Source organism: Lacerta agilis, chromosome Z, assembly GCF_009819535.1.
Source record: "Lacerta agilis isolate rLacAgi1 chromosome Z, rLacAgi1.pri, whole genome shotgun sequence".
Classification (NCBI taxonomy): Eukaryota; Metazoa; Chordata; class Lepidosauria; order Squamata; family Lacertidae; genus Lacerta; species Lacerta agilis.
The window spans coordinates 43,497,804-43,515,087 of NC_046331.1; the positions used below are offsets into that span (position 1 = coordinate 43,497,804).

Here is a 17,284-nt window from a genome sequence, read left to right on the forward strand (position 1 = left end):
CTAGGGACATTTTCACAGACACTAAAATTGGCTCTTGCCCCCCCCCCCAGCTGCATTACCTGCACCCATAATTCAAATGCACCACCTTTGTTTGGTTTGGGCTGAAAATGCACAACCTATCTTAACAATCAGAGTCTGGGCGGTGTGGTGTAACGGTTGCAGCATTGTGACTAGGAGCGGGGAGACCCATGTTCCTCTCTCAGCCACCGGATGGCCTTGGGTCAGTCACGCCCTCTCAGGGTATCTACCTCACAAGTTTGTTGTGAGGACAAAATGGGGAAGCAGGAGAACTGCATATACTGCCTAGAGCTCCTTGGGGGGAAAGGTGGGGCACAATAAATGCATCAATAAATGAATTAATATGTCTCAATTTTCTGGAAAACATCGTTTCTCAAGGAGTGTGTGTGGAAAAACCATTCCGTGGGGGAGTCGTGGGTGGCAAGATACTATCGATATAAGAGACAAACCCCAGATGCAGGTGGTATGGGATTGAGATGAAACTTTTGGGGGGAGAGAGGCTTTTGTGGCCGAGAGTGAAATGGGGTGTGGAAGGGTGTGGGGTTTTTTGTTGGGCCGCATTTCTCAAGACCGTGAGGTGGGGGGAAGTGGGTGTCAAAAATATACGCATGTTTCGAAGGGGCACGGACCGAATGCGCGTGGGGCACCCGTGGGGAGGAGGTAAGGATAACGCGGAGTTGGGGCTACTGTCTTTTTGTTCCGGACACCTGGTCTTGCTAGGTGCGCCCCTCCCAACACATCTGGGGTTGTTAGAGGGGGCATTTATGTAGGGGAGAAATATTGTGAACTTGGGGATCCTGGATCGTGCCTTTGGGTGGGTGGGTGGGTGGTGGGGGTAGCCGTCTGGCTCCGTAGTGTTCCACCATGGGGTAGGGACCACCCTCAGGAGGGGAAATAAGAGGAACCTCCAGCGGAGGGCGCTCACAGATACGGTCCGGATGGGGGGCGTTGCAAGGGGGCGGGCCCTTCCCTAAGGCGGGCGGGAGGATAGAAGGTGGAGGGGTCCTCTGGCGCCGGCTCCCCAGCACCCGTCCCTCCCTCCGTCCGTCCCGGAGGCGGTGCCCGTGCCTGCCCCACCCTGGACGCGCGCTCGCTCTCTCCGTCACTCGCCTCCCCGGGAGACGCTGCGGCGGGGCTGCTGGTGGCGAGCGGGGAGCCGCGCAACCTGCGGGAGAAGAGGTGAGGGGGCGCCGGAGGACCCTGGAGGTGTTTTATGCGGCGGGTAGGAAGAAGGAAGAGGAGATTCAACAGGGGCAGCCCCACTTTCATATGCGTGTGTCTGGTGGGGTGGGGGTGGGGGTACTTGGGGAGGGGGCGATTTCTTTCCTCGCGACCCCTCCTTGGATTTCGGAGGTAACCGTTGTGCTTGTTGTCGTTGCTCGAGATGGGGGAGGCCGGAGGGACCCCTTCCCGTACCTTCCCCCCCCCCAACCCGCACCAACCCCCGGCGCCGTTCCGCTTTTTGCCGTTCCGCGTTTTCCACCTTGCCTCCCCGCTCCGGGCAGCCGTGCAACTCCGCGCCGGGTTTTGCGCGCCGCCGGGCCGGTCTCGCGAGCCTGGAGCCCCGCGCGGCCAATCGGGGCGCGGGGCCCGAGCGCCGGCGGCCAATCGGGGCGCCGCCCTGGCTCGCGCCGCGGCCAATCGCAGGCCTCTTCGGACTGCCCCCCCTCGCTCGGGCTGCGGCGCGCTGAGGGCTCCGAGCGGCGCCTCCATTTAAAGGGGCCGCAGCAGCCACCCGAACCTTGGGCGGGCTCCGAGTTAAAGGCAGGGCTGGCGGGCAGACAGGGAGAGGAGCTCGGTGAGGCCGGCGGCGGCGAAGCTCGGGTCGGGGAAGCTGCGGCAGGTGAGGGGGCGCCGGGCGGGGCGTGGGGGGGAGGGGGCGGCCATCGTGGGCTGGGGGGAGGGGCGGCGGCGCGAGACCTCGTGACAAGGGGCGGGGCCTATCTTGGTTAGGGGGGTCCGAACCCGCACTGGTGGGCGGGGCCTGTAGCGATTGGGCCGCGTCACGGGGTGGGATCCTGCAGGTACTTGCTGGTCAAGGGAAGGAGCCAGGCCAAGTCTCACCTGGAGCCCTTGGCGGGGAAGGGAAAGCGAGGGAAGAGGGCTCTAGAAGGAGGCGGGCCTGGGATTGGCCAGGCCTGCGGTGGAAAGGTCGGGATCCTGCAGGTACTTGCTGGGCAAAGGGGAGGAGGTTGTGGTCGAAGCTGGTGGCATTCCTGGCCAAGTGTCACCAGGGGTGGGTGGGAGGGTAGCCTAAGATCTGTGCAACAAGACAGGTCTGGGATGCACCAAAAGGGTGGGATTCTGCGGGCACTTGCTTGAGAAGAGGAGCTTACTTGTGGGTAAGGCCATCAGGTTGCAGCAGCAGGCCAAGATGTGCTTGGCATGCTGCTAGGGTGTGCAGGGAAATGCAACGGTGTTATGCTTGTTAGGCTGCCTCTGAAGATGGGTTGGAACTTCAGCTGGTGCAGAATTCAGCGGTGACATGAGAACAGGCCTTTTGTGTGGTGGCTCCCTGTTTATGGAATGCTCTCCCCAGGAAAACTCGCCTGGCACCTTTAGGCGCCAGGCAAAAGCGTTCCTATTCTCCCAGGCCTTTGGCTAATTAAACAATCTATGGCTTTTAAAATGTGTTTGTTGGAAGGGGTATTGGTTTGCTTTATTTTATTGTGCATTTTGTGTTGTCATTTTGTATTTTATGTTGTGAAAAGCTATCTGATCTTTGGATGAAGAGCAGTACACAAATTTAATAAATGACAATAATAATCATGAGGGATCCTACAGGTACTCATCTTGCAAGGAGAGTTCTACAGTTAGCAGAGAGGGACTATAAGCTGAGTTCAGAGAATTGTAGACTTCGTGGTAGTTTATAGGTCACAGGGTAGCCATTTTCCTGTCTATGCAAACAATGGGGAATCTGTGGCCCTCCAAATGTTGTTAACTACAATTTCCGTGAGCCACTGACAGCATATCCAATTGTCAGGGATGAAGAGACTTGTAGTCCAACAATATCTGAGGAGTCATGTTGGCAACCTGAATTGTAGGCCACATATCTTAGCCTCTTGCTCAAATTGGGGAAACCCTGGTCAGATCTCACCTGATACTCAAAGAGGACAGGATAGTGGTTTGCCCTGGGATGTATTTACACAATAGCCATTCATGTCTTTGCTGTGAAGGGGAGGAGCAAAACCCCTGAACTGGGACCAGTTCAAGCTATAGAAGCTGATTGGGTAACCAAGGCACCCGGAAAGCACCACAGATCGCAGGTTTGGGCATTGGACTGTACTAGGAGAATGGATCCTGTATGCACTTGTAGAAAACAGAGGCAGTAAATGGATTGAGCTGCACCAAGTCTGAAGGAGAGAGAATGGCTTAGGTTTTTTTTTGGGGGGGGGGGAGAACCTTGGAGGTCTGAGCTGGGACAAGGCAAGCATGACTAAGTTGTACTCGTGAAGGGAGGGGAGCTGGTCTGCGGAAAGGCAGATTAGGTTTGGACTTGGAGGACATCTCCAGGGAAAGGGGGAGTGATGGCTTGAACTAGACTAGTTTTTGTTTTGTCTAACAGCAAGCGCTGGATTGTGCTGAGGAGTGATCAAGGCTTGTGGGAGGTGTCTGCCCCACAGCCCTTGTCCTTGGGAAGAGCTTTCTTCAGTAGACAACATGTTTAGGTTTTGAGTAACCAAGGAAGGAATCCAACATGAAATTGTTGAAGATAAAAGAGCAAATGGCTTCAGCTCTGCTAGCTCAGTTTTTATCGTACCACTGAAATACTGCTGCTTTGAACTTCTCTGAGATGCCTGTCTGAGGGAGAGCAGTTATTTTGAGTTCTTATGAGCAGGATGCAATCTAAACATTAAAAAGATGAGTTGTTTCCCTAAAACCCAGGGGTCTTGTTCTGATGCATATTCTCTACAGCTTCCAACCCACTGAGTTTAATCCTGGCTCTGTGTGTAGGTTCACCAGCCAAATAGGAAGCCTGTAGAATGTGTGGCTTGGTTATTGCATTTGGTCTTTTGTCCTCCCCACTGCCCCTCCAACTAAATGATTGGCAGCACCTGGCTTGATGTCAGCATTCAGAATCCCAATGACTGGATATTAAATTGGAATATTGATTGAATTGGACCCAGGAACCTCTGCACCCTGCCTTCTGATGTGGGTTCAAAGATAACAAAAGGCAAGAACTGTACATTAACACCCATTCTCTGCTCCAATGTTGGGATGGGACTTTGGTAGTGTTAGCTGTTTTACTTGATTTGGAGAATTAAACTGGCATGGAAAGGTTCCAAAGGAGTTGCAGATAGAGGGAGAGGAGGTTTTGCCTGTGATGTATGCAGAAATAAGAAGCATGGAAAAGCCTTTGGATGTCCCCATGGGGAGAAGTAGTAGTGACTTGTGTTATAAGCCCATACAGTGGGCTAGAAGAATGTAGTGGGTCCCTCTCTGACAGGGGATAGAGCAAATAGTGAGGTGTGTGTGTGTGTGTGTGTGTGTGTGTGTGTAATGGTATGCATACCTCTTGTTCTTAGGAGGTTTAAAAAGACCTGAGACCACTGAATGCAGAGTTTCAGAAAATCTGACTAGGTGACCTTTGGGTCTCTTTTGTGTCTGTGTATCAGCCATTCTTGCAATGCACTTAGTGCTCCTTGTGTGAGAGGCCCCTAACTGGGAGAAAGAGAGAGAGGGAATTCTCTTGGTACAATCTCCCACCATTCCCAGCCTCTTTACTTTCCTTCTAAAAGGGACTTTTACTTTTTTCCTAGATCAACACATAGGGAGCATCCTTGTGTTTTACAGACTGTTCCTGGAAATAGATGCCCTGCAAACCTGTGTGTCTTCAGCATCACCTGGCACACATTGTTACCTTGTTGTCTCAGAAGTGGCTTTGCTCTCTCCTTGTGGCTGGGTTTCCAGGGTGGGCCTCCGTGAACAAGCCCAGAGAATTGCTAAGTGGGGCCACTTGAGTTGTATACTGACTGAGCAGGAGGCAGATCCACAGGAAGTTGTTTGTCCAGGAAATCAGAGCCTTCTCCGGGTTCAGGTAGTCCACCTGTTCCCAGACTAAGGAATAGATGGTGTTGTAATTGCTCAAAACAGAGATCATCACATAAGGTCTGCTGCAGATTCAGTACATGTAATATATTGATAACCCAGATGTAAGGAAAATGCACCCGTTTTACAGATAGGGGAACTGCCCATTGCAGGTTGGTCTTCAGTATATTCACTGCCAACATGTTGCTTTCAGTGTCCTTTATGAAGCCAGCAGTTGTCCCCTCAGGATAGAACTTGCATACCGGTTAGTTTGGGGGTAGCCATCATGTTTTTGGACAGCTGCCCCACCATCCCTGACCATTGGTCATGCTGGCTGGGGCTGAAGGGAGTTTGAAACCAACAACACCTGGAGGGCCCCACATTGCCTGCTCCTGTTCTAGCTCATAGCTGATGTATCCACAGTGCTGTTCAAAGGAAACTGGGGTTAACTGAAAGGAGATAGGAGAGGTAGCTTCTGATTTCATGCAGATGTTTGCTTGCTAAAGGGCTTTCGTTAATTGTTCAAAGAAGCATTTGGGCTTTTTTATTTTTTCCTGGGTCCCACTAACACAGGTGCTGACTGGTTCACCACCAGCTCTGAAGTCTTTCATGAGGCTGCGGCTACCTTGCCCTTTTCAGATTTACATATTCGGATTTGTAGCCTTGCCTCTCCTGTGCCTCAGAGGTAGCAACAGGATTTAGAAACAAGCAATGAAAATGCTTAATTGGATAGCTTCTTTTTTGACCCAGTCATTAGAAGTCCAGTGTTCCTGATCACCAAAAAGCAAATCCAGATTTCTGTGAAAAAAGGCTTTCTCAGGCGTGGGTTGCTGCAGAGCTTAAGAGGAATTTGGTCTGGGAGGAACAGCTTTTGCAAGTGCCCCCTCTGCCTGGCTTAAAGGTAAAGGGACCCCTCACCATTAGGTCCAGTCGTGTCCGACTCTGGGGTTGCGGCGCTCATCTCGCATTACTGGCCGAGGGAGCCGGCGTACAGCTTCTGGGTCATGTGGCCAGCATGACAAAGCCGCTTCTGGTGAACCAGAGCAGTGCACGGAAATGCCATTTACCTTCCCGCCGGAGCGGTACCTATTTATCTACCTGCACTTTTGACGTTGGGTGCTGCTAGGTGGGCAGGAGCTGGGACCGAGCAACGGGAGCTCACCCCATCGCAGGGATTTGAACCGCAGACCTTCTGATCAGCATGCCCTAGGCTCTGTGGTTTAACCCACAGCGCCACCCTGTGTAGAATTGTCTGATGGTAACACTAAGGGACTATTCTAGACTAACTGGATCCTAATGGTGTCAAACATCCTGAGAGCACCTTGCGTACTTTGAATGTGTATTATCTGTTGATCTTTTTAATAAACGTAGCAGGTGACAGGCGCTGGTGGAAAAACATGACACTTCACTGAGACTTCAGGGTTGGTGTGGGGTAAGGGCAGGGACACAGTTTCAAATTATTGCATCTCAGCACCTGATTCCTTCTTATTTTTTAAGATCTCCTCCTGCCAATAACTTCTGTGCGAACATAAATTTTCTGAACCCTGATTACTTCAGAATTGCTCCCCTGAGTGTGAAAAGGCCTAAGTTGGTGTGTGTGGAGTTTTAAGGATTATGTGTCTACTTCTCACAACGTTTAAAAGATCTTCTGTCTTCTGGACGACTTCCAATGGATTCCCAGTATTTGCCATTAATGAATCAGTTGAATTTGAAGTTAGAATTTTTTGGTTTGTGTTCAGTTCTGGTTCATGAGGGGAGGCACCCTTCTGAGCCAGTTTTGGGGTCTGATTCAGTTTGGCTCCTTGTCACCGGCAGCTGATCTCCAAGGCCTCGCACGGTTAACTGCTCAGAAGAGCTACATCCCTTATATTCCCATATGTGCTTAAACGTGCTAACGTTCTGTTCTCTCCCCTTTCTGCCTCCTTGTTTTAAGCCTTTTTCTGAATGGAGTCGAGTGAATTTCCTGGCTCCTTGGGGCCAATGTCCCTGCCAGATAAGCCACTGATTGGAGACCTTCCTGCAGACATGGAGTATGGAGAGGATCTGCTAGCATCCCAAACAGCCTCCATCCCACAGGCTTCAGCTCAGCAGCCCCAAGAGATGGAGTGGGAAGCACCTAAGCAAGCAACTTCAGATGCAGACCTGGACCCGGGCTTGGTGAAAACATCTGGCTTGTCTGATCTGAGCAAATCCAACAGTCTGACCCTCAGCAAGTCTGGTGCCCTGGATGTTATGGAGAAGTCCAGTCTTCTCAATAGCTTGAGCAACAATGACAACCTGGTGGACCTGGATAAGTCTGAGGACCTGGACAACTTGTACAAGACACGAGGTTCTGCAGATCCGGAGGATGGACCTAGGGATCCCCCTGTGACAGGAACCGAAGCCCTTGTGCCAGAAGCATGGAAAGAAGAAGAAGCGGCATCAGCATCGAAAGTAGACTTCAAAAGCACAAAGGATGATGGAGAGGAGAGTGCAGCCTCCCTTCCCGACAGCCATGTGGTGAAGTCGCCCGACGTGGTGGAGATAAGCAGCACTTCCTCGTCACAAGAAACAACAGAATATTCCGAGAACTCACCGAAAATTACACGGCCGGTTAAGAAAGCCCGATTGAAAGCCCCAAAGAAAAGTGCTCCAGTGCAGAAGGAGGAGGTGGCGACATCTACAGAGGAGGGGAAGGAGCCTGTTCTCAACAGTACTCTAGATCCAGCTCCTGAGCCTATGAAAGAGGGTCTGACTGAGGCTGAGAAAGACAGCAGTGTCAGCCAGAAGGACCCTACTGAGCCCAAAGCACAAGAGGCTGAACAGTTGCCCCAACTTCCAGGTGGGTAAGCAGGAAGGAGGGCTCTCCCTAGAGCATTGCCCCAGCCTGGCTTTTGCTTCTGCTCTGAGGCCAAGCATGGGGAGGGGTACCAGGAGCTGCTCCCACTCCTCTTCTCTTGGGTAAAAACCTGTTGCAACTCATTTCTGTATATAACTAGCCAAACCTAGAGAATATGATCCCTGGCCAGTCAGGAGATGCAGAAGAGTAAATAAAATCACCTATCTATAATGTTGATTATTTGGTTGGTGCTGTATATAAATCTTTGCATATCTAAGTTAATGAAATAAATTATAAAAAAATATTCCTTCCAGTAGCACCTTAGAGACCAACTAAGTTTGTTCTTGGTATGAGCTTTCGTGTGCATGCACACTTCTTCAGATACGTGGTTCCCAGTTTCTCACATTCTCACCAGGGCCTGGTACCTTTTGTTGTGCAGACAATCCAGATGACACTAAGGGTATCTGAAGAAGTGTGCATGGACACGAAAGCTCATACCAAGAACAAACTTAGTTGGACTCTAAGGTGCTACTGGAAGGAATATTTTTTAATTTTTTATTTTGTTTTGACTATGGCGGACCAACACGGCCACCTACCTGTAACTGAAATAAATTATGTTCATTTAGTACCTTTATTTATTCCTTTGCATCTTTTGTAAATAGCCCCTGCTCTGGCTTTGCTCGGCAAGCAACAAATTAGAGGTTAAGTTATGTTATGTTACGTTACGGTACATTACGTTACGTTATTATTTTATTCATCATTTTCAACAAATTAGATGTCTGGCCATTCTCCTGTTCCTTGCAAGATTATACTATTACAATTCACATTTATATCCAACCTTTTCTCCATTGTTCCCCTCCTCCATTTTATCCTCACAGCAACTTGCATAGCAGTTTAGGCTGAGAGACTGTGACTGACTCCAAGGTCACCCAGCGTGCTTCATTGCTGAGTGGGGGATTTGAACCCTGGTCTCTCAGGTCCTAGTTCAACACTCAGACCACTACATCACACTGGCTCCTTTCCTTTCTTCCTCAGCTTCTTCCCCAGACAGAGCTAGAGAGCTTGGTCAGCTGTCTGAATGTTGCGCCAGTTGTAAAGGTGTTTCTACTCTCTTCCTCTCACCAGCCACACACACCCATGGATGGTTCATTGATAGCTTTCAAGCAGCATCTTAACTCAGTGATGTTTTCGGCATTAGTTTGTTCCATCCCTGACCCTCGTTAGAGTGTAAGACCATAAGATCAGGTCAATGTCCCATCTAGTCCAGCATCCTGATCCCAGAGTGGCTGACCAGATGCTCTAATGGGAAGCCTGCAAGCTAGCCATGAGCACAAGAGCTCTACCCACCTGTGAGCCCCAGAAACTGGCATTCAGACGCATAATGCCTCTAACAGTAGACGTAGTACCTAGCCATAATGGCTAATACTAATTGATAATAGAATCATAGAATGGTAGAGTTGGAAGGCACCTCAAGGGTCGTCTAGTCCAACTTCTAGTCTCAACACGCAGTTCCCCCATCCAATTTGAAACCATACTGGACCCTGTTTAGCTTTGCAAATGTGTGAGCAGTTTTACGGCTGCACCACTGTTCTCCCTGAATTTGTCCAGTCCTCTTCTAAAGCCACCTAGACTGGCAGCCTCACAGACAGCTTTGAGGTCTCTCTTGTGTTTCTCTTGCAGGGGAAGACCCTGGTGCAAAAGGGAGCGAGAAGCCAGTTGTGAAGGTAAGGGAGGAGGCAGCTGAAGCAGCCGCCACCCGGTTGAGTGTTTGTCTTTCCACTAAGACCTTCCTAACACTTTCCTCAATCCCCTAGTTTTTTGTTTTTTCATTGGGGGGAAATTATTGACATGTTCTGTTCATTTCAGGCTTAAAGTTTCTTGCACTGCACGTTTCCTTCCTCCTCCTGCTTTGTGAGTGGGTGTGTATCACTAAACCAGTGTCCCCCAACCTGGTGCCCTCCAGTTGTTTTGGAATGTGATGTTCTGGGACTGGTCAACAACATCTGTATGGCAGCAGGTTGCAGGAAGTTGGTTTAGACTGGATCTGTGGGCAGGGGTTACTCTCAACCATACCTGCCATTCTTAGGTGTTCAGTAAACAGTTTCAGAGATGGGGGTTTCCCCTGGGCTGCTTGCCATTGTCTATTTAGATGGTTCCTTGGTTCGTTCCAGGAGCAGAAGAGAAGCGAGCGTGCCAGGAGGGCAGAAGTGTCTCGGCCTGAAACAGTGAACTCCTCTGAGAGCAGTAAGTTACATCCTTGACTGTAAGAGGACCGTGCTTTACATATTATAAGAAGCTGTGTTATGCCAGGTTAGAGCCTTTCTCCACCTAACCTGTTGTTATCTACCGTAATGGGCAGCAGCTCTCCAGGGTTCGGGCAGAAGAGGGTCTTTATCAACACTTGCTTGCCTGGAATATTTTAAAACTAGGCATACTGGAATCTTCTGCATTCAAAGTGAGCACTCTGCCACACAGGTGTGGCCCTTCTCCCAGAAGAGTAGGCCATTTTGGCGTGGTGGGTAGAGAAAGGTTTGGAGGGGAGATGTCTGGGTTCAAATCCTGCTCAGCCCTGCGGCTCAGTGGGCCATTGACTACCTCTTGGGATGGCCCACCTTGCAGGGTTGTCGTGTGGGTTAAAGAATGGGCTGGGGAAGAAGTATGTGCAATGCCTTGAGTTCTTCAGTGAAATGGGAGAGCGACACATAGCAAATGTAGTCAGATATGTGTAAGGAAAGGGTGGAATCTGCCTTCTGTAGGATTTGGAGGCAAGTCTTAGTAAAGGATAGGTTGCACAGTTAAAGAGGATCCTGCTGCAGGGTGGGAGCTGGCAATCCTTGATGTCTGTTTTGTGTATGTGGAAACTGTGCAGGCAAGATCTGCCCTTCTCCCGCTCTTTCCCCCCAGTTTCTTGACCCCTCCTGTCCAGCAGTGGCCAGCAACCCCTTGTTCTCTCTTGTGCCCCACAGTTCCTGTCTCAGATGAGGATTCAGATGCCATGGTGGATGACCCCAATGACGAGGACTTCGTTCCCCACCGCACCCGGCGCACCACACGCCTGTCCCTGCGCAACCAGGCAGCCCAGCGAGCTGCCCGTTCCACCGTCACCAAGATGACTTGCGCCAACTGCCGGACCCCACTACAGAAGGGCCAGACGGCCTACCAGCGCAAGGGGCTGCCCCAGCTCTTCTGCTCCAGCTCCTGCCTCACCACCTTCTCCAAGAGGCCTCTTAGCAAGAAGAGCTGCACCTTCTGCAAAAAGTGGGTGCCACAAAACCAACCAACCCGCCCTCTTGTTGTGGCCAGGTGCCCTTTTCCCAATCTGCCCCTTCTGCTTTGGCAGGCTGCAGCTCTGCAAGTACACTTTGCCCTCTTGCTACTTCCTTACCGCTTTCATTGCTCTTGGGTCCCCATGTCACCTCCTGCCCACACTTACTAAGATAGTCCAGGGCGTGGCCACCAGGCCCTAGTCTGACCAGTGTCTTCCTGCCTCTTAGGGAGATCTGGAATGCCAAGGACTCCGTGGTGGCTCAGGTTGGCTCAGGCAGCTCTTTCCACGAGTTCTGCTCTTCTGTGTGCCTCTCGCTGTACGAAGCCCAGCAGCAAAGACCGACACCACAGTCGGCAGAAGCCTCAGACACTGTCCGTTGCAGTGTGTGCTACAAGGCTGGAGAGGTGAGAGCGTCGGCTGTCTGAGGAGGAAGTATTGCAGGGTGGAGGGGAGATGGAAATCTGTGTGAGTAGTTGAAAGCTCCCAGGCAAGCAAGAGGCCAGTTGATGAGTACAAGGGACAGAACAAAAGGGGGCAGATCTTTGCTGAGCATATGTTTAAGCTATGGAATTAAATTTCACAAGTGGCAGTGATGGCCAGCAGCTTGGACTTGAAAAAGAATGCTAGACAAATTCATGTGCTACTAGCCACAATGGTTATGCTCTGCCCCTGCTGTCAGAGGCATTATACCTCTGAGGGCCAATAGCTGGAAGTCACAGATGGGGAGAGTGCTGCTATTGCCCTCATGTTCTGCTTGCAGGCTTCCCAGGAGAGGCTTCTGGTTGGGCCACTGTGAGAACAGGATGCTGGGCTGGAGGGGCCTTTGGTCTGGTCCAGCATCCTGGCTCTTCGGATGTTCTTCAGGGACAGGCCACAGAGGACTACTTGTTTTGCATGCAGAAAGTCCCAGATCCAATCCTGTTGGTATGATTACATTTCAGGTAGCAGGACTGGGAAAGGCTGCTGCCTTGAGAGTCCTGAGTCCCAGTAGGTGGTGTGCAGCTCTATAAGAACCTGCTCATATCTGTAACTTGTATATCAAGTAAGGTGGTGTTGGTGGATGTGTGGGAAATGACAAGTATACTGGGCAGATTCCAGAAAGGTAGCCATGGGGCAGACGGGCCCTTGGAGACTTTAGCAGATCCATAGAGTGATGGATTGCATGAGCATTTACAACCTCCTTCACTTTGTTCCCGAAGCACGATGTCAGGGGGGAAAGGGAGCATTTAAGGAAGGGAGAATGCAGTAGATTATATGGGGATGTTCTGAACCAGAAAAAAGTGATTTTTGGGAAGGAAGATCTGCTAAATAGAGGTTTCTCAAGTAGCAAAACAATCATATACTAGTATAGGGTGTGGATGTAGACTAGAGATTGGTCCCGACTGACAAACTCACTGAGAACAGAGAACTAAAATTCAGCAGCACGTCTTCCAAGATGCTGCAATTCCCGGTGCAAAGTGTGGAATGTAAATGCAGGATATTATAAGGTTGGCTGCTAGGTACAGCCTCCCCTGCCCACAAAACCTTCTGCTATTCCCTTGCCCCTGGGCCCAGCCACCTCTAGCCATTATCTAGGGGCTGCAGAGCACTGCTGCGCTCTGGGGATGGAAGATGATGCCAGCCCTGGTGACCCACAGTTCTGCTTTGCCTGCAGATCCAGCATGAGGTCAGCAATGGGAATGTGGTGCACCGCATCTGCAGCGACGCCTGCTTCACCAAGTTCCGTGCCACCAAGGGTCTGAAAACCAACTGCTGTGACAACTGTGGCCTCTACCTGTACAACAAGGGCCTGCCACTGGAGTACCTCTTCCACGAAGGGCAGCAGAAGCGCTTCTGTAACACCACCTGCCTCAACAGCTACAAAAAGGTGAGAATGGGTGGAGGGGATGTCCCAGAGCTTGGGTCCAGACCCTCAACTGAACCTCTCTTTGGGCCAGGCCATGTGATTGACCTTACCCTGTCTCCCCTCCCCAGCATGAGATTGTGTAAAAAAAACAGTTATTGTGGGAAAGGTGGTAAGGATAGCTTGGCTTGGATGACTGTGTGTGTGTGTGTGTGTGTGTGTGTGTGAGAGAGAGAGAGAGAGAGAGAGAGAGAAAGAGAGAAAGAGAGATGTTTGATGGGGAAGGAGATGCTTGTGAGGGAGAGAGGTTTGTGTCAGAGAGAAACACACACACACACACACACACACACACATACACACATGAGTACAATGCCCGTTAAAATTCAAGGGGGGAGTGGGACATAAAGGGTGCCCAGCAGTGAAAGCCTGCGTGGCAGCTGCCCCTGCACTGTGTTTCTGCAGAAGAACACCCGGGTTTATCCGTGCATGTGGTGCAAGACACTCTGCAAGAACTTCGACATGCTGTCCCACAAAGACCGGAATGGCAAGATGGGCCTTTTCTGCTCTGTCTGCTGTTCCACCTCCTACAAAGTCAAGCAGGCTGGCCTGACAGGTAAAAGCAGAACGGTGGGGGAAAGAAAGATCTCCTTGGATTCTGGGATGCTGGTCCATTAGGGCAAATGGGGCACTGCCCCACCAACCTCAGCTTGCCCTCACCTGTCCTGGCTTCTTAACAAGCAGCCTAGGAGGTGGCACCACCAATCGGCTTCCTTCTCTTCCTCCTTCTCCATCTCAGTGTTGCCATTTTATAACTCGACAAGGCAAGAGGATGAGGACAGATCTAGAATTAGTTGGCACTGCCTGCCATTGGCTCTGGCTTCACATATTGTTGGACTCCTTGACTTCTGTCCTAGCTCTCTGGTAGCACCAGGAGGTTTACTAGCACTTGGCCAGTCTCAGAAGGGTGGTGGTTGGCCACAAGGGTGGCGTTTGCTAACCTTTGCATGTGGGGAACGGGAGGCAGCTGGATCTGTGCTTTAAGACACACGAGTTTGCTCCACCTGACTTGCTGCAAAATCCCAGGCCAAGATGAGACCCCTGACTCCCATCGGGGTGGACTGTGCTACATGAGACTGGAGAGGGAGAGGGAGAGAGGTCAGGTCTCTCCATGCTAGATATCGATTGCCCTGCCTGGGGTAAGAGTAGTTTGGACGAGGCGGAGGAGAGCATTTCTTCTCATTTTCTCTGCTTAATGTTGCATCATAGAACTGTAGAGTTGGAAGCAACCCTGAGGATCTTTTTAGTACAACCCCCTGCAATATGTAGCTGTCCCATATGATGTTATCAGCACCATTCTCTAACCAACAAGGAAGCTTCTCTCACCATCCTCTGCCTCTCCTCTTTTCCCCAGGACCCCCTCGGCCTTGCAGCTTCTGCCGGAAGAGCCTGTCTGAGCCCTGCTACTACAACAAGAACGAGCAGGTGGTGTACCAGTTCTGCAGCCCCAGCTGCTGGACCAAATTCCAGGTACATAAGGAGGCTCTGCCGCCGTCACAGTGACGGGACCAAACCCAGGAACGTGGGTTTTCTGCATGGCTGAGATCTGGTGCATCCATCAGACTCCTGAAAGTCTCTCTCTCTTTCTCTCTGCTTTCATATTTATTTTTTAAAAAAGGAAAAAAAAAGCATCTAGCTCTCGTTGTTTGCCAAGAAGAGTGTTGGAAGGCAAAAGGCATGTCTGCCAAGGGCTCTAAAGCTAAAGAAGATATGGGGTGGGGGTGGGGGAGTGGGCTTCTGTTGGCCGGGAGGAGAGGAGAGGAGGGGTCACATTGCTCTTCACAGTTGTCTGCTCCCTGCCAGGATTCCGTGCATTTTTTTAACCCTACCCTAAATTGCAAAAGTAAAGACATCCACAGCCTGTGATGTAAAATTCATCTTCTCACCCTTTTGGCACCGCTTAGTAAAAAGGAGCCCATTCTGCATCCCTCGTTCTTGGGTCCTGTATATGTGTGTGAAGATTTGCCATCTTCCTTCCTGGACCTCCAGCCCACAACTGCCTTGCCTTTCAAGTTCAAACTCTCCTTAGCTGCCCAGTCTGCACACAGCTCCTCCTGTCTTAAGGCTTGTGTGAGAGATTCCAAACCACCCACCACCACCCTCCTCCTCCCAGATCAACCTCCCCTCTCAGCAGCTGCCCTGTATATCAGCACTGTATGGCCGCACCTCTCCCTTCAGAACTTAGAATTTCCACCAGCACAACGCTGTGACATCACAGAAGCCCAGCCAATGGCCAGAGGATGGGGCAGGGCACATTGGTGGAGGTGGTTGGGGCAGGGGAGGGAGGAGGGCGTGTAAAGCTTGCACACATCTATTTAGCTTATTGATATATCTCTATATATGATGTCAAATCTTATCGTGGGGGTCATTGTCTCAAATAAAACTGTTTCTACTTCTGCTGATGCAGAAGAGAGTTTGTGTCTGCTATCCAATAAATAGTCAAATTTATAACATTTGTGTGATTTGCATAATTTATTCTACTCGCAGAGTGTTGGTCTTGTACTGCCACTGTCCAATGGCCAATCCCTGTTCCCTCCCAGGAGCAGCTGCAGTAGCTGGACGTCCCCTGGGAAGAACCTGTATGGGGTGCCTACTGGTTACTGCCCCCCTCTTTGTGGAATGGGTTTCAGTCAGCCCTCTGTGTTGGGGGAAGCAGCGGGGACTTGTGTTTTACACTCAGTGGGTTGGGGTCATGGGCTGGTGATGCTGCTGGGGGTATGTGGTGAGAGGGTGGGTGTGAGCTGGGGGGCTGGGGGGGGCAACGCAGGGAGAGAGGAGTGTGGTGAATGCTGTGGGCGGTGCTGGTGGCGGCGGGGGAGTGGCAGGCAGGGATGCGGTTGTGAGTGTGGGGCTTGGCAGTGTGCAGGTGGTGGCTGGGTAGGTGCTTCTGCCAAGTAGTTGTGAGCCTGGGCATGGGCACGGGCAGCTGCAGGCCAGCCAGAGTGGGCAGAGGTTGATCCTGTGTCCTCCCACCCACCCCTTCTGAATCTTTCCCCTTCCCTCAAAATGCAGCGCACCAGCCCAGAAGGTGGAATCCACTTGACTTGCCATTCCTGCCACAGCCTCTTCACTGGGAAGCCTGAAATCCTGGATTGGCAGGTGAGGGGGCCTGCAAAACAATCAAACAGCAGAGGCAGAGGGATTGCCAGGGAGGGAGATGTAGAGATGAGCAGGACATGAGACCTTACAGCCACTCCTACAGAAAGACAGTCTGGGGTTGGCCTGGGAGTTGCTGCTGATTTTTGTTTTGTGTGCGTGTGCGTGCGTGCGCAGAGGGGGTGGGTGGGTGGGAACCTGGAGTCTGCCCTTCGAAAGCGGTGGGGGTCCAGTCCAGCTCTGCAAGATCCTGCCTCGCTGCTGGCGTTGCTGTGTTGCCCGATGGCCGAGCGTGGCCTCCTCCTCCTCCTCCTCCTCCTCCTTCTCTCTGGCAGGACAAGGTCTACCAGTTCTGCTGCCGAGACTGCTGCGAGGACTTCAAGCGCCTGCATGGGGTGGTGTCCCAGTGCGAGCACTGCAAGCAGGAGAAGCTGCTGCATGAGAAGATCCGCTTCTCTGGGGTGGAGAAGAACTTTTGCAGCGAAGGTACCTGGGCGGCTACGGGGGGAGCAGGGCCCTGTGCTGGAGAGGAGGAAGAAGGGGGCCTTGTGTGTGGCAGAGTCATCCAGGGGCTGAAGGCAGGGCAGGGGGAAGGCACCCCTTCTTGGAGGGGCCCTTCCTGCAGTGCTGGCGACCAGCTGGCCCTGCCACGCCTCCTGGGTCCTTGCATGCGGTGGGCGATCGTTTGGTCACTCGGAGCAAACTCTTCTTAGAACCAGAGAGGTGAGCGATTGGTGAGTCCCCACCACCCACCCCTGTTGTCAATTCCCGACCCCCGGGGGCCAGTGCAGGACACGTTTTGCTCTCAGGAATCTCTCTCTCTCTCTCTCTCTCTCTGTCTCTGCCTTCCTGTGCTTCGCTTGTACCTCCAAGCCTTCGCTCTAGGCTTCCTGCTGGCATTGGTGTGCCCACACGTTGCTCACTCTTTCTCTCCCTGCTCTGGGAAGGTTTCACCCGTCTCGTTTCTCCGCAGGGTGTGTGCTTCTTTATAAACAGGATTTCACCAAGAACCTGGGCCTGTGCTGCATCACCTGTACTTACTGCTCCCAGACGTGCCAGCGAGCCGTCACCGAGCAGCTGGAGGGCAGCACCTGGGACTTCTGCAGCGACGATTGCAAAAGCAAATACCTGCTCTGGTACTACAAGGTCAGTGCAG

At 51.7% G+C, this 17,284-nt stretch overlaps 1 protein-coding gene across 5 annotated transcripts in view; it reads left to right on the forward strand.

Annotated features, from left to right (window-relative positions):
* Positions 1–1,006: 1,006 nt before the first annotated feature.
* The window catches only part of ZMYM3 (zinc finger MYM-type containing 3), a 30,626-nt gene continuing 14,348 nt past the window's right edge, over positions 1,007–17,284 (forward strand). Inside the window, exons 1-12 of one of the 5 annotated variants that reach the window (XM_033137847.1) lie at positions 1,007–1,240; positions 6,980–7,867; positions 9,545–9,588; positions 10,036–10,108; positions 10,831–11,122; positions 11,359–11,536; positions 12,787–12,999; positions 13,438–13,588; positions 14,387–14,502; positions 16,045–16,131; positions 16,464–16,614; positions 17,102–17,274. In XM_033137847.1, the coding sequence (XP_032993738.1) occupies positions 6,991–7,867; positions 9,545–9,588; positions 10,036–10,108; positions 10,831–11,122; positions 11,359–11,536; positions 12,787–12,999; positions 13,438–13,588; positions 14,387–14,502; positions 16,045–16,131; positions 16,464–16,614; positions 17,102–17,274 (2,355 nt within the window). In that variant the 5' untranslated portion in view covers positions 1,007–1,240; positions 6,980–6,990. Of the gene's footprint in view, positions 1,241–1,683; positions 1,862–6,979; positions 7,868–9,544; positions 9,589–10,035; positions 10,109–10,830; positions 11,123–11,358; positions 11,537–12,786; positions 13,000–13,437; positions 13,589–14,386; positions 14,503–16,044; positions 16,132–16,463; positions 16,615–17,101; positions 17,275–17,284 lie in introns of those variants that run through there. The other 4 variants (XM_033137845.1, XM_033137846.1, XM_033137849.1 and 1 more) reach the window with 4 other exon arrangements.